The sequence below is a fragment of the Metarhizium robertsii genome (assembly GCF_000187425.2).
Source record: "Metarhizium robertsii ARSEF 23 chromosome Unknown MAA_Scf_8, whole genome shotgun sequence".
Classification (NCBI taxonomy): Eukaryota; Fungi; Ascomycota; class Sordariomycetes; order Hypocreales; family Clavicipitaceae; genus Metarhizium; species Metarhizium robertsii.
The window spans coordinates 760,502-775,643 of NW_011942226.1; the positions used below are offsets into that span (position 1 = coordinate 760,502).

General features: G+C 52.4%; 6 protein-coding genes across 6 annotated transcripts; 3 read left to right on the forward strand and 3 right to left on the reverse strand.

The window, feature by feature from the left end:
- Positions 1-519: 519 nt before the first annotated feature.
- On the forward strand, positions 520-2,123 carry MAA_01025 (glutamine synthetase; the record flags this gene model as incomplete). The annotated part of the gene is made up of 3 exons (XM_007819023.2): positions 520-1,012; positions 1,075-2,056; positions 2,114-2,123. The coding sequence occupies 3 exons, from the start codon at positions 520-522 to the stop codon at positions 2,121-2,123; spliced, it is 1,485 nt and encodes a 494-aa protein (XP_007817214.2).
- A 2,208-nt stretch (positions 2,124-4,331) lies between these two features.
- On the reverse strand, positions 4,332-5,250 carry MAA_01026 (methyltransferase domain-containing protein; the record flags this gene model as incomplete). The annotated part of the gene is made up of 2 exons (XM_007819024.1): positions 4,332-4,623; positions 4,688-5,250. 2 exons carry the CDS (start codon positions 5,248-5,250, stop codon positions 4,332-4,334), a joined length of 855 nt encoding a protein of 284 aa, XP_007817215.1.
- An 821-nt stretch (positions 5,251-6,071) lies between these two features.
- On the forward strand, positions 6,072-7,517 carry MAA_01027 (Aromatic prenyltransferase, DMATS type; the record flags this gene model as incomplete). The annotated part of the gene is made up of 3 exons (XM_007819025.1): positions 6,072-6,272; positions 6,324-6,856; positions 6,920-7,517. The coding sequence occupies 3 exons, from the start codon at positions 6,072-6,074 to the stop codon at positions 7,515-7,517; spliced, it is 1,332 nt and encodes a 443-aa protein (XP_007817216.1).
- A 723-nt stretch (positions 7,518-8,240) lies between these two features.
- MAA_01028 (rcorf11-like protein) lies at positions 8,241-9,782 on the reverse strand (the record flags this gene model as incomplete). Its single annotated transcript, XM_007819026.1, has 1 exon — positions 8,241-9,782. One exon carries the CDS (start codon positions 9,780-9,782, stop codon positions 8,241-8,243), a length of 1,542 nt encoding a protein of 513 aa, XP_007817217.1.
- A 644-nt stretch (positions 9,783-10,426) lies between these two features.
- MAA_01029 (Methyltransferase type 12) lies at positions 10,427-11,383 on the forward strand (the record flags this gene model as incomplete). The annotated part of the gene is made up of 3 exons (XM_007819027.2): positions 10,427-10,477; positions 10,545-11,262; positions 11,313-11,383. 3 exons carry the CDS (start codon positions 10,427-10,429, stop codon positions 11,381-11,383), a joined length of 840 nt encoding a protein of 279 aa, XP_007817218.2.
- Positions 11,384-12,198: 815 nt separating this feature from the next.
- MAA_01030 (NRPS-like enzyme) lies at positions 12,199-13,720 on the reverse strand (the record flags this gene model as incomplete). Its single annotated transcript, XM_007819028.2, has 3 exons — positions 12,199-13,211; positions 13,289-13,422; positions 13,476-13,720. 3 exons carry the CDS (start codon positions 13,718-13,720, stop codon positions 12,199-12,201), a joined length of 1,392 nt encoding a protein of 463 aa, XP_007817219.2.
- Between the last annotated feature and the right edge of the window lie 1,422 nt (positions 13,721-15,142).

Sequence of the window (15,142 nt, forward strand, 5' to 3'; positions counted from 1 at the left end):
TCCAGAATCTGCGCGCTAACCAGGGCCGCCACCGGGTCTCACCTTGGAAGCGCCAAGCCAATCAAAACGTCGTTAAACCCTTGCCGCACCCCCCGCAAGCCACTTCAATGCTTCCAAGAGCTGCACCCCAAGAAAAAAAAAAGTTGATGACGATGCAGATTGGCGCAAAAGCCGCATGGCTTCCCGTATCGTGCCCGGTCATCGCGGCTGAAAACCCGTCTGCCCGCGCATCTAAAGAGGCCGCACGCCCGGTTTCTGTTCTGCTCTTGGGAAAACAGAATACCAGGCGCTAGAGACGTCAATCTTGGATCTTTGGAAACTTGGCTCCAACCCACGCGCGGCTTTCTCCATTGTGCGCGCAACATTTCTGCCCCCGCTTTGCTCAAGCCGGAGCTTATCGTGACATGACTTAAAACCATTGAGCTACGTGCACACTCACATCGCCAGCTCTACACCGCAAACACCGGACTCACGTCTCTCTTTGATTCCTTCCCACCTCCCCCCTTTCTTGTCATCTTCATGACCATCTGTCAACTACCGCCTTCTGTCGCCCTCATCACTCGACGAAGCCTACTCATCCCCGCCACCACCATGGGGTCCCAAATCACCGCCTCTTCCCTCCCCCAGCTCCTGGAGCACGACACATGCGTCAAGCTGGCGGGCATCGACGTCGACGGCATCCTGCGCGGCAAGCTCGTCTCCAAGAAGAAGTTCTTATCCATTGCCGAAGCAGGATTCGGCTTCTGCTCCGTCATTTTCGGCTGGGACATGCATGACCAGACCTACCTCAAGGAGCTCAAGGTGTCCAACGCCGAGAACGGCTACCGCGACATTCTGGCCATTCCCGACCTCTCCACCTTTCGAAGGGTGCCGTGGGAGGACAACGTGCCTTTTTTCCTCGTCAACTTCTTCGACCCGGAAACCAAGAAGCCCATTGCTCCCTGTTCAAGAGGCCTGCTCAAGACGCAGCTGGACAAGGTCCACGCCAAGGGCTACGGAGCCATGGCTGGCGGTATGTTTCTTTGCCTCCAGACCGACCACTTGGGTCATGCTAACTCGAGTCCTTGACAAAAGCTGAATACGAATTCTACACCTTTCGCAACCCAAACAGCGACTCGGCCTCCCCGGCCGGCTTCCTCCTGCAAAACCCGCCTCATCAGCTGCCCTCCCTGACCGAGGGCATGTTCGGCTACTCGCTCAACCGCCCCGTCCACAACAAGGACTGGTACTACGACGTGTACAACACGTGTGCCCGCTTCTCCTGCGACATCGAGGGCTGGCACACCGAGTCCGGCCCGGGCGTGTACGAAGCGGCCCTCGAGTTCGGCGAGGTGGCTGACATGGCCGACCGCGCCAGCCTGTTCAAGTACGTCGTCAAGAGCGTGGGCATCAACCACGGCATCACGCCGTGCTTCATGGCCAAGCCGAAACAGGGCCTGCCCGGAAACAGCGGCCACATGCACATCTCCATCGTCGACGGCGACGGCAAGAACCTGCTCGCCAGGGACACCACGGACCCCGACGCCAAGTGGAACGACATTGCGGCCCTGTCCGATCTGGGCCGGCACTTCCTGGCGGGCCTCCTCGAGGGCCTGCCGGACATCATGCCCATGCTGGCCCCGACGGTCAACTCGTACAAGCGGCTCGTCGAGAACTTTTGGGCGCCCGTCACTGTGTCGTGGGGGCTGGAGCACCGCGCCGCTTCTATCCGCCTCATTTCGCCGCCGACGTCCAAACCCGGCGCCACGAGGTTCGAGGTCCGCACGCCCGGGGCCGATTCAAATCCTCACTTTGTCCTGGCCGCCATTCTGGGCTGTGGGTGGCGCGGCGTAGAGAAGAAGCTGGAGATTCCGTGCCCGCCGCTTGCCCTGGGGCAGGATACAGGCGGTGCGGGCGACGTGGGCGAGCGGCTGGCCAAGAGTCTCAAGGAGGCTACGGCGCGATTTATGAGAAAGGATAGCATTGCGAGAGAGATTTTCGGCGATGATTTCGTCGATCATTTTGGCGGCACCAGAGAGAACGAGGTTCGGTTGTTTGACGAGGCTGTTACGGATTGGTACGTGCTTCAACCCCTTCACATCAAACCAGCACATCATGTGCCTGTGCTGACCAGTTCATTCTAGGGAAATGAAGCGTTACATTGAAACCGTCTAAGGGAGTGGGCGATGGGCAATGCCTAGTCGGTCATCACGATACCCCTGTTGGATTACATGTTGCATGTGTATATTTATGTTTCTATTCGCGGTGGGGCCATTGCTGTTACGCCGTTAGTCCATGATTGATGATTTATATATTACGAGTACATCAACGTCGGGGAGTTGCCCTCTCCTGTCGACTTGTGGGCTTCTGCCAACTCTCCTTGTTTCCGTGACGATTGTCCCACCGGTCATTAGCAAACGAGCTTCGCTACACAATTCTATGCGCCGCGCAGCTCGACACGCCCAATGTAGTTCTCACTTACAGCTTGAGAGCGGCGGAATGGAGTATTTGACAAAGCTGCGCTTGCAAAACTGTATTGATCAATGCCTCCTGCCAGTGGAGGTCTTATTTTGGTAGGTCTCCTACATTTCCTTTACACATCAACTACTGGTGTATGTTTATCCTCATTTTTGACGACAACGTGCAGACAACTTCACATACCTTGGTAAAATCTACCGAATCCATCCAGAATAATGAAGCCTGTTAGGGTTGGGACGAAGTCCGCACAAAACCACCAGGTTGCAGAGGCTCCAAACTCATAACGCCGGCTTTTTGTGCACAGCATGTCCTGCGCTGCCGGAGAGAGATCAATCGAGGCCCATATATTTCCTCACTGCCAGATACGCGCGTCTGCGCTACCAGCGCTGTGCTTTCAGACACGCGTAACGTCAAGACGATGGGATCAAGTAGTGCAACGTCAGGTACCGTTCAAGATTCGAAGTTAAACGAAACCAGCCGGGACTACGGCTGGTGTACTCGGCATGATCTAGAACATCGTCATGTCCAACGGACCCCTTCACTCACACCCCCTGCTGCCTTTGCAGAACGCTATTTCTGCATCCAACTTGGCGGCACAACCAACCGCATCCGCTGCTGACGTCGTATTGCGCTACGCGTGTTTCTTAACTTGACCGCCGCTCTGCCACGTCAGACCTTTGTGCCGGTGGCGTCGAGAAAATCTACGCTTCTGCAGGCGATTTTTGGTGAAGTTCGATGCGAAAGTGGTGCCATCATCCTCGAATCCTCGATGACCGAATCACCTGTTACACCCAGACACCAACGCCATGGTTACGGGTATAAACCTATCCCGAAAACGACACATTGGACTGTTACTGTGGTCATGCTCCGACACTGTGCCCTGAATCATGACCTTGGCCGGTCGCTGGATGAAGATACGACCTGGATCGGAAGTGACGGGTATTTGACAGTATACTGGGTAGAGTGGCCAGGAATACAGGTTTTTGACTACTCTTTCAAGGTGGCTGGATATGTAAAGTGCTCGGATCGAAGCTTGTATTTGTGACCCCTGGTATATCTACAAATACAGCAGCGAATCTCGACAGCCCCCGCAACCTGCATCCGGAGAAGGGTCTGATCGGCCAGGGACGTTTACAGTGCCTCTAATCCCCTCTTCTACTCTCATCGTGTGCTCAGATGATTCACATCTTTTACTGCGGGAGGATGGACCGCAGCGTTTGAACAAAGCCGTTGGTAGGATTTCCAGACTGATCAAGTATCTGCAGGGCAGGTGTTGTAGTAAATAAATACGCAGCCGCGCACAGTCTTAACAACATCGCCCGAATTCCAGCTCCCGTGCAGTTGTTATGTAGCTGCTGGAATCAAGTTGGCTTGACCTACTAGGTGAGCGTCCAAATAGGTCGAGGCACGTTACCTTCATGCAAAGTGTGCGCCATTATTACATAATTTGTCTAAGATTTTTAACGCCATGTCTCAAATGTTAGTCAGATTCTGCACATCGGCGTTGAATCAACCGAATGTTTAGCCGGAGGGGGAAGACGGACTACCGCGCCTATATTAGCATTGACTAAACGTTTTCTTAATATCCTAACAATCTTAAGAACCCTTGAAAACTAGCAGAGAGTACATCTTGCCAACAGCCATCTATACACGCTTGCTAGCATGTACTATTCAAGCCTGGTCCTATAACCGCGGCTGAAAGCAGGCCGATTAAATAACAGACTTGCTCTACTAAATTACCGTAGAGATTTTCCCTTGTAGTCAGAGCATTAAAATTAGTGTAGGTTTGTAGTATTTAGTGAATTTTCGCGTAGTGTAATTTAGTGTAGTAAATTACAATTATACCCTAATTTGAATTTTTATTCATGAATGTGTTACGAGGGCTGTCTGCCAATAATGCAGTGGACCTCGAAGCCGACTGCACAAACACCATTTTCCAAATCACGATGCACAAGGACCATGATGTCCTCCACATCCCGAGTCGACTTGACCCAGTCGAAGCCTCCCTGAAGCACCATGCCGAGTAGCCCCTGACGAAGAGTCGAGAGCATAGTTCGCCCGGCCAAGTCTTGAATCACCTTTCCTTTGCCATACGTGCTAAAGCTCATCTGGTAACAATCCGTATAGCCCTGGCTTTTGACATGTTGGAAAAGATTTGCAGGAGCTCTGCATGACAAATCAGACCCTTGCTTGGGGTTAAACTAGGAAGGGGGGGGGAGATTGGACTGACGTTATATCCCTGCCTATCGCCGCAGCGTACCGCACCTCGACGTTGATGAGCTTCTGGAAGTGCTCTGTCATGGGCAGGCACGATATGCTCGGGTAGCCCGACTCGGCCCAGAGCAAATAACCCCCCGGGCGTAAGAGAGAGCGCATATTCGCCGCGACGATGGGCCACTGCTCGGCGTTGAGCGCCGTGATGAGGAGGCGAACGTGTACTAGGTCATACTGCCCGTGGAGGTGCTCTGCAAAGGGTAGCAATGCGTCACAGGGAAAAAGCTTGACATTGGGGGGCAACTGGGATGCTGGTGGGAATTTTGCCGGCTCCACGTCGTAGCCGTCGAGTCGGGCATCCGGCGGCAACTCGGTGGCGATATCGCTGAGCCAGACGCCGGTGCCGGTAGCTATGTCGGCGACGGCTGGAGCTCGCCCGAGGGATGCCAGGTATTGACGAATGTTCGTTGGGAGAAGGCCATCTGTCAGCGGTTTGAACACGGCACGGTGTTGAAATTCGAGACGGTCGACTTCAACTGGTGTAGGGCCGAGGTTGTATGTATAGATGGTTGGACCCATTTCTGCTGGCCGTGAAGAGGTGGTGGTGGTGGTGATGGTGGTGGTGGCGATGATGATGATGATGGTGATGGTGATGATGAAACGGTTGTGTGGATTTTACAACCCGCTGGCCAGGGATATATAACTTGACTGAAGCCAACATGAGCTTTGAGAATGCTTGTCGAGGGAAACGGAACTGATCTGGACCACATCTGGGCGACTGATGTCTTACCGTGCTCTGTCTCGTATGCCACGTCACCATGCCTCTTATATCTGACTACATGTAAGCAGACAGTTGCTCCATTAGCCAGCTGGCCACCGAAAATAGTAATTTAGTCAGCCAGTGAGTGTCGTAGTGCATCTGTATGTCATCTGACTTTGGCTCGAGTCGCAAAAGAACATGGGATATATCCTTGATCTAGGGATCCGGATGCCTCCTGAAACCACATATTATGTTGCACGGAAAAGGCCCGACAGATCGTGAAGCCCAACAAAGGGTCCTCGCCGATACAGGACTTGTAGGTTACTCAGCTTGAACACGTGCCCGGACAAGAGCTCTAGGCCCGGGCGTTCCTTTCATGTATATAAGGCGCAGTGCGGTCACCCTTCCTTTTCTCTCTCGTAGCAACTCGAGACCTTAGAGACCCTTCGAGATTATTATTGAATTGAGCCCTTTTGCTCCAAGCCCTCTTCGAGCCCTTGTCACATATTGCGGGAGTGCCAACTCACCATTCTGTCCTTGTTGATCCCGTCATTTCTCACACATGAACAAATCTTTAGACCTTTGCCGTGCCACGGTAGCTTTTCAACTCCCAACACCAGACTCTTCTCAGCCACTCATCATGGCCAAAGGCAGCGCCTCTGATCATGACGGGGAGCTCATCAAGGCTTGGGCCTCCTTGTCCACGTTGTTGCCATCCCGCGGCCCAGACTGCGACTATTGGTGGCAGCTTACGGGGATGCATCTGGCCAGCCTGATGGAAGCGGCCGGATACGCAATCGAGAGGCAATACGAGGCTCTTTTGTTTCACTACCACTGGATGGTAAGCTTGCGTGCTCAAGTGCCCATCATCTTCTGACACGCTCTCTTCAAGATACCTTACATGGGCCCAGCACCAGGGCCCGACGGGAGACTCGAATGGCCAACTCCGCTCACAGTGGAAGGGCTTCCAGTAGAGTACTCCTGGAAATGGAATACTGCCACCAGACGACCCGTAGTTCGCTACACCATCGAGGCCAAGAATGGCTTCACTGGAACGTCCATGGATCCGCTGAACCAGGATCCGTCGCGGGAGCTCCTCCATCGCCTTCAAATGGCGCTACCTGGTGTCGATCTGACGTGGTATAACCACTTCTTGGCCACCCTCTACGATCATGACCGATCCAAGTACGCAGACGAGGTTGCGGCAGGCGCAGAATACACCACGTCAATCATGATTGCAGCCGAGCTTGAAGCGGATGGTCTATCGACCAAGACGTACTTCATTCCCCAAAAGGTTGGTCTGAGTCTAGGCGACTTGCCCGTGTCTTCTCTGATGAAAGCAATTGCGGGGGTTTGCCCTGAAAGCGCAGCCAAACGTATGCTTGAGGAATTTCTGACCACCTTTGACGGAATCCTTCGGCCAACGTAAGATTTCTTCTACTTGAACCCCCCGCCTCGCTTAGCGGCTATTAACCGTCCATGTCTCAGAATGCTGGCCGTCGACAATGTCAAGCCATCAGAGTCACGGCTCAAGTTCTATTTCCAGTCACCTCGCACTGATTTTTCGTCGGTGCGGGACATCATGACGCTTGGCGGTCGCGTTGCGATCCCCGAGACGCAGTTGCAGGACCTGAGAAGCCTTCTCAACGCTGCTGCTGGCGTAGACGACGACTACGCCGAGGACGTCGAGTTGCCCTTGGCAGTGCAGTTCAACCCCCCGATAACCAATGCGCGTGAGGAGAAGACTCTGGTGCTGCCCGGCTTCGGCTACTACTTTGATATTGCGCCGGGACGAGAATATCCAGAGGTGAAGATCTTTCTGAGATTATCCGCCTACGGGCAGGATGACTTGAGCATGGGGCGAGGCATCACTGCATGGATGGCTGCACATGGTAGAGGTGAATACTGCCACGACTACATGTCAGCACTAGAAACTCTTCCCCACGGCAGGCAGCTAAGCGAAGGCAAGGGAGTGCATACTCATGTCAGCTGCCTATTCAAGAAGGATGGAACCCTGGACATTACGTCTTATTTGGTTCCGGAAATCTCGTCTCGACCTCGGATGTTGTATCAGAGCCAAGCATAAACAGAGCGAGCCCTCCGCGCCGAGGTTGTCTCTGGTTAGCGCATAACGGAACAATTTCTGAAACTGATGATTATGTCGGTCGTTTAGTCTGTGATTTGGTTTAGTTTTATTCAGATATATTAATAATTTGGGACGACGTCGAAGTGAAAGTTGCTGTCGTACCAATGCTTCGTATTTTCCACGTCCAAGTGTAATCATGGGACAAATGTTGGAAGGGACTGGTTTAGTTCTGTCTATGAAAGACGTAGCCTTGCACTACTTTCTGTAGCAAGAGGCATGATGTGATGCATTCACTCTTTTCTGACCCACATAGATGGCGACGACGAGGAATATTCTCGACTGTTTGCAGTGACAGCTGTCGTAGATGTAAATGAGGCAACTGACGATTCGAATGAACTACTACTCTCTATTGCGCACACATGACACCGCCACGCAACCTCCCCTACCTCCTCGTTCTTCCAGCCGACGGTCCTGGCTACTTGTTACACGGATAACACGTTGCCATGAAGGCACGGGATGAGCCTTGAACCCGACGATAGTTACAAAAGGGCTCTGATCACGAGACCTAGGGCAAGGTCTCTCACTAACTCTTGATATAAATAAAGGTCTTCCGCCCTCGGGGCTTCAAGGAAAACCAAGGACCTTTGATATCCAAGCAAAGTATTAGTTGAATTGAGTAATTGCTCCAAGCCTAGCCCTTGTCACACTACTATCGGACACAAATCATCCATCCAGAGATGGAAGGATGCCGTCGTCAACTACATTAATGAGGCGGCCAGATGATATCAGTCCCGATGCGACATCTATATCACGCGCCATGAAACGATCCTCCATCAACTTGGGGATTACAGCTCTGACAGCCGCGTGGACCAACTGTAGTTGGCGGCTGGAAACAAGCGGTGCCCTAAGATCGATCCCTTGCGCCGCAGCTAGTGTTTCAATGCCAATAATGGTGAAGAGATTATCCGTCATCTGAAGCAGGCGACGCGCGCCGTGGCATGCCATAGAAACGTGGTCTTCTTGGTTTGCCGAAGTTGGCGTGGAGTCGACGGACGCGGGATGGGACATTTGCTTGTTTTCCGCCATGAGCGCCGCCGCAGTGATTTCCGCCGCCATGAAGCCGCAGTTCACGCCGGGCTTTTGCGTGAGAAAAGCGGGCAGTCCGTAGCTCAGCGAGGCGTCGACGAGCATGGCGATGCGACGCTGAGAGATTGACCCAAGCTCGCAAACAGCCATGGCGATGTGATCGGCGGCGAATGCCACTGGTTCAGCGTGAAAGTTGCCCCCAGAGACTATCGTGCCATCGGATAATATAAGCGGATTATCCGTGGCGGCATTGGCCTCGATGACGAGTGTTTTGGCGGCTTGTCGGAGGACGTCTAGACAAGCTCCAGCGACCTGAGGCTGGCAGCGAATGCTGTATGGATCTTGCACCCGAACATCGTTCTTTTCGTGACTGGCGCGTATTTCGGAACCTTGCAGTAGCGAGTGCAGCGCGGCGGCCACGTCAATCTGGCCGCGATGGCCGCGCAATTCATGGATTTCCGGGCGAAAGGGCGTTGTCGAGCCCATGGCGGCGTCTGTTGACAAGGCTCCAGAGATCAAGGATGACGCCAATGCACGATGTGCTCGGAAGAGCCCGGCCAGCGCGAGGGCAGTTGACACTTGGGTCCCGTTGATCAGGGCAGCGCCCTCTTTGGCCTGAAGAGTCACGGGGGAAAGATTGGCCTTGAGCAAGCCTTCTCGGGCGGGAAGAATACTCTCGGCGTACCTGACAGAGCCCTCGCCTATAAGCGCTGCTGCTAGATGTGACAAGGGCGCAAGATCTCCCGATGCTCCAACTGACCCCTTCTCCGGGATAATTGGAAGTACGCCCTTTGCCAACATTTCGGCTAGAAGTCGAATGATCAGAGGCCTCACCCCAGATGCCCCTCGACCCAGGGACATCAGCTTAAGCGTCATGATGAGGCGAACAACCTCGTCAGCCAAGGGGGGGCCAACACCACAGCAATGTGACATGATGACATTTCTCTGCAGCGTGCTGGTATCTTGGGCAGCGATGGATATATTGGCGAGTTTGCCGCCGCCAGTATTGATGCCATAATGGGATGAAGAGGATTCGCTAATAGCAGCAGAAACTATATCCGCTGAGACCTGGGCGGCCTCGGTGACTGCCTGGTCGATTCTTGGTGTCCAGCCGCGCTCGTAGACGGCCTGGAGTGTGTGCAGCGACACTCTGCCGGGGTCAAGCGTGAAGAAGGTCATGTTGATGGTACTGATGGAGACGGAATATGACGCATATCCTGGTAACAAGAGTTGGACAAGGGAAATGCTCTTCTTATGTGAGAGTGATTAATCATCAGTGAATGTCATACCATGGCCACGCGAAGCAGACGGCGAATCTTGTCATGGGGCTCATGATACTCACTCACCTGCTTATTACCATTCAGTGGCTGACTTGGCCATTGGGGGCCAGCGTGGCACACTGCATGTCATCACTCGCTGACCTCAATGTTACTACGAGTGGTTGATTACCATCAGCAGCTGACTTGGCCAAAGGCTCGTGTGACAGACTTTCATGTTGCTGTTGGAAACTGAACGAGGGGGAAAACGTCACGTGAGGAGAAAGGAATGGGTAATCAAGCATGTATTTATAGTGACGAGACCCCGCAGGGATCCAGCCGTAAGCTGGGAGGGAGGTCAAGCCTAACAAGGTTGAACATGGTAAACACATCAATACCATTGACACTTCCACTGAACACTTATTCACCGTCGATGCTACACTGGTGACTGGAGTCTGGATTGACTTTGCCAGATTATCCGGGCTAGAAGCGATAAAGATTACATTTGCCAGAAAATTCAACGTCTACAGCCCCTTGTTGGACACCGTCTAGGCCAATATCGCAAAAATGGACTACGAAACAATGAACCGTGCCAGCTGGGATGAGCGCGCGCCAGCAGTACGTTCAATGTTCCGTCGTCGATGCCCAATGCCACACGACTCCATCTAATCTTGCATACCTGCAGCACGTCACATCTCCAGATTACGAAATCAAGCATTACATCTCCGACCCTAGCTTTATCGGACATGTCGTAAAGTTCGATCGCCCGTACCTTGGCGACATTACCGGACTCGACTGCATACACCTGCAATGTCACATCGGGACCGACACACTATCTCTTGCTCGCCTTGGCGCCGCTTCAGTAACAGGGCTTGACTTTTCTGCGGCGGCAATCACGGCGGCGCAGGAGCTTGCTGCTCAAACAACCGGTAGTGGCGGCGAGAAGCTTACATTTGTCGAAGCGTCTGTATTTAATGCTTTAAACATCTTGCCGCCAGGCAGCTTTGACCTCGTTTACGTTAGCATTGGCTCCTTATGCTTTATGCCTATAATGAAAGAATGGGCCAAAATTATCACTGGCCTTTTGAAGCCAGGCGGGCGGCTCTTTCTCCGCGAGTTCCATCCGGTATTGTGGTCTTTGGATAGGGAAAGCTCTCGGGATTTAATCATCAGCACTCCGTATTTTGAGCGTCAAGAACCGACTATTCTTGAGGCGCCGAGATCTTACGCTGACTCGACAGCGGGCCAGGATTTTAAGCTGACTACCTTTGCTATATATAACCATGGAATCGGCGAGGTTACACAGGCGCTGCTAGAGGAGGGAATGAAGTTGACGTTGCTAAAGGAGCACCAGAGTGCGCCGTTGTTGAGTATGCTGAGACCACTCATGGTCAAGGAGAATGGTGAGTCGGCGCTTGAGCAGTACGTGCATACGGCGCTAATATGTGCACAGGAGAATACTCTTTGAAGGACCGGCCGTGGCGGCTGCCTCTTTCCTACACGATACAGGCTGTTAAAGAGTGATGGCATCTCTCAGGTTCCGCTCCCTAGTCAGGGGGTCCTGGTTATAGAGGGGTTGGAGGGCTGACCAAAGACATGAATAAATGTTGATGCAGTTTATAGCCCTTGCTCCAAGCAAGAACTGAGCTTCTAAAGCGTTTTATGCTGGCCAACAGAGCTAGATTGGCTTCTATACAAGTGGGGAGTCTGGGCACTTGGTGAAGTTGTCAATTCCTCGCCATGTTCCATGTTGGATGTGTGGCGAGATGCAGGTGGCTATTATTTCTACACTCCCAAATATAGCATGATTGAACGTGCGCTTGTTATATGACCAGTCCACGCACGGCATCCAATGTTCCGCTGGCCAAGGCGTTATACGATAGGATGTACAAGTGAGCTCAAATATCTGCGTAGGAAATGAGTATGAGTTGGCAAGATATTTGGCTGGTTTTAAACGCTGCATTATTGCCAACGACGAATATCCCGTGCTTGCCACACCGGCCACGAACATAGAATAGTGTCTGAACCATCGACATGTACGCCACGCAAACTTGTATCATTTCTTCATAGCTTCGTATACACTAGGCATTATAATTCAGCCACTTTGACAATGTCATCATGTGACAAGGGCCTAGTATTCAGGGGCTTAGAATAACATTCATATTCAACTAATACTTTGCTTTAATATTAAAGATCCTTAATTTTTCTTAAAGCCCTAAGGGTAAAAGACTTTTATTTATATTAAGAGGTAATAAAGGAGCTTACCCTAGGTCTTATGATCAGCCCTTGTGTAACTATCGTCGGGATCAAGGTCCGGCCCGTGCCTTCATGGCAACGTGTCATCCGTGCAACACATTAGATTCCGAGTCCCCCCTTTCTGTAACATGCGCACCTTTAGTGGACGTTATATCCTCCAGCTCAGCGCACAACCCCTGGACCTCGGCCACGGTATTATAGTGAACAAAGCTGACGCGGATGATGCCGTCGCTGTGCGGCCTCAGAACGTCAAATGTTGGCCGTGGCGCCCAGCAATCGCCCCAGGTGATCCGGAACCGGTCGCGAACATGAACCTGCATGACAATGTCACTGGACTGCCGCCCAAGCACCTCGAATACCACAATCGACACTCGATGACTCGGATCTGCCGTATGCTTCCCAAACACTCGATATACCGTGGGTCGGCTGAGGAGATAGTCCAGCATGACTTTGGTCAAGACCGTCTCATGCTGGATGATGGCGTCCCATCCAAGATCCCCCAGATACTTGGCGATGGGGCCACACATTGCTTCCAGCTCGAAGCAAGCCGCCCCCAGGTGGATTTTGCCGTCAAGCGTGGCGTGGTCGCGCCAGAAATGGTTGATGCTCGTCATGTAACGATCCTGTGCCCGCCGGTGTGCGTATAGCTGCGCCATGTGCGGCCCGAATACCTTGTACCAACTAAAACAGTAGAAATCGACGTCGAGAAATTTGACATCAACGGGCCGATGGGGGATCCAGGCAACGCCGTCCACGGCGATGACGCAGCCAGGGATGGTATGAACGAGGCGGGCCAGCTCTCGGATGGGATGTATCGTGCCCACCACGTTGGAAACGTGATTGCAAGTGACGATGCGTGTTTTGGGAGTCAAAAGAGGCCGGAGTGAGTCGACGGTGAGGCAGGGGTCGTCTTGCCCATCTTGTGACGGCGTCCACCATTTGATGGTGATGCCTAGGCTTCGGGCAAGATGGATCCAGGCACTTGCAGAGGCTTCATGGCACAGCGTAGAGCAGATTATCTCTGCATCCGAGCCGAGATGCGGCCGCAGCGACTGGCCCAAGAGCCGTAGCAAAGCGGTGGTGGACTGTCCAAAGGCTGATGGAGCCGGCCTCGCGAGTAAGTGCTCGAGTATACAGAGGGCTACACAAGACCGGGCGAGGCGTTATACGTACCAATCTCGGACGGCTGGGCATTGACAAAGGCTGCGCACTGGCGCCAATTGTTCGAATATTCAGCCCGGGCTGCGGTGCTTCGTGGATCTCCGAGTCCGTGGTCAATTGGCATTCCATTCATGAGGTCGCTCGCCCTGGCCATCTCGTTCAGTATTCACTTGTATCATTGAAAACTAACTGTACCTACGCTTCTATGGCCTCCTTGAGCACAACGGTACCTGCTGCGTTGTTGAACGGCACAGTCTTCCCACTGAGGACAGGAAAGTGAGGTCGGACTCGGCCCATGTCAATCACGTCGCTGACAGATTCGCCGGCCGTGACAGCGTAAATAGCGCACTGCGCGGATTCCGATTTGGAGCTGCCATTAGGATGCGAGGGAGCATTAGTGGACGAGTCATGTTGGCCGTCTTTGGGCTCGTTGCTCCAGGCCATTTTGATAAGAGGAGATTGACAACGACGTATCGAGCAAAAGCCTGCTGTGAAACAAAGTTTCTGTGTACAGGGAGGGACGGTAAGACCGTTGACACTAGACTTTTCTCAAAGATCATGGTTACGACTACAATACTACATCAACAGCTCTCGTCACGTGTTACACGGAACATTGAAATGGCCGAGTGTCAAAGGTTACACAAGGGCTTCGGTCACGAGACCTGGGGCAAAGTCCCTCACGTATTCCTCCCGAGACATGCTTAGCAATGATACCATGGCGTCAAGTTTTGCGGGCGGTGCCGTCCTCCAGGGGTGGTTGTCTCTTTTCAATTATCATGGATGGCATGCGTTTGTTGCCGGTACAGTCATTCAAGTCCTGCAGATTCCAGGAACATACTTTGTTGCCGATCCCGCAAACGGGTTTGAAAAGGTCGACCCTGCGAATCGGCCATGTCCGGATCGACAAGCTCCCGATACATCCCAAAAGTTTGTCACCTCCATAGCTACGCGGACAATAGTTGTGCTCAGCGCCGGATATGCCTGACTAGGCCTGGTGGGATTCATAGCTATTGGTATGTTGGATGTGTCGAGCTGTGTAGCCACGGTCAAGGTGGGAGACCGTGTATCAAAGGGCCAGGAAATGGGCAGCTTTCATTACTCCGTACGGCGGCAGTTCTTGCGGCATTGAATAAGATGGCTGAGGAGACCTGTTACACGGATGGCACGTTGCCATGAAGGCACGGGCCGAACCTTGAACCCGACGATAGTTACACAAGGGCTCTGATCACAAGACCTAGGGCAAAGCCCCTCACCGCTTCTTGATATAAATAAAGGTCTTCCGCCCTCAGGGCTTTAAGGAAAATAAGGGCCTTTAATATCAAAGCAAAGTATTAGCTGAATGCGAAAAGTTGTTCCAAGCCCCTAATACTAGGCCCTTGTCACAAGACCAGAAGAAAAGAAGGAGCCGATGTTGATTTTGTGTCTCTGCCTGTGAACTGTGTAGGTATTCACTTTGGCGTTGCGACAACCAGCAGCTCTGTCTCGATTGTGGCTTCTAGTTTTCACCATGAACATTATTGTGATGGCCAGGTGTTCCAACAAATTTCCTGTTCTAAAAAGAGACATATGGCTCGGTCACCATCTATATGACGATAACAAGTATTCCGAATCAGTCTATAATAATCTACCTTAAAAAGTACATACCAAATTGCTAATCAATAAGAGCCCCTCATACTCCACTTACATGATCCGTTCTTAACACCAAGTGGCGTTAACATTAAGAGAACAGGCCTTTTCTAATTACGCCTGGCAACACTCTCTCCAACATCTATCAATGGACGTCAATGAAAAACCTAGGCCTTCCATGCATTCAACAACCAGTATCACCTCTACAGCATTTAAACATGAAATATGACAGATGCCACA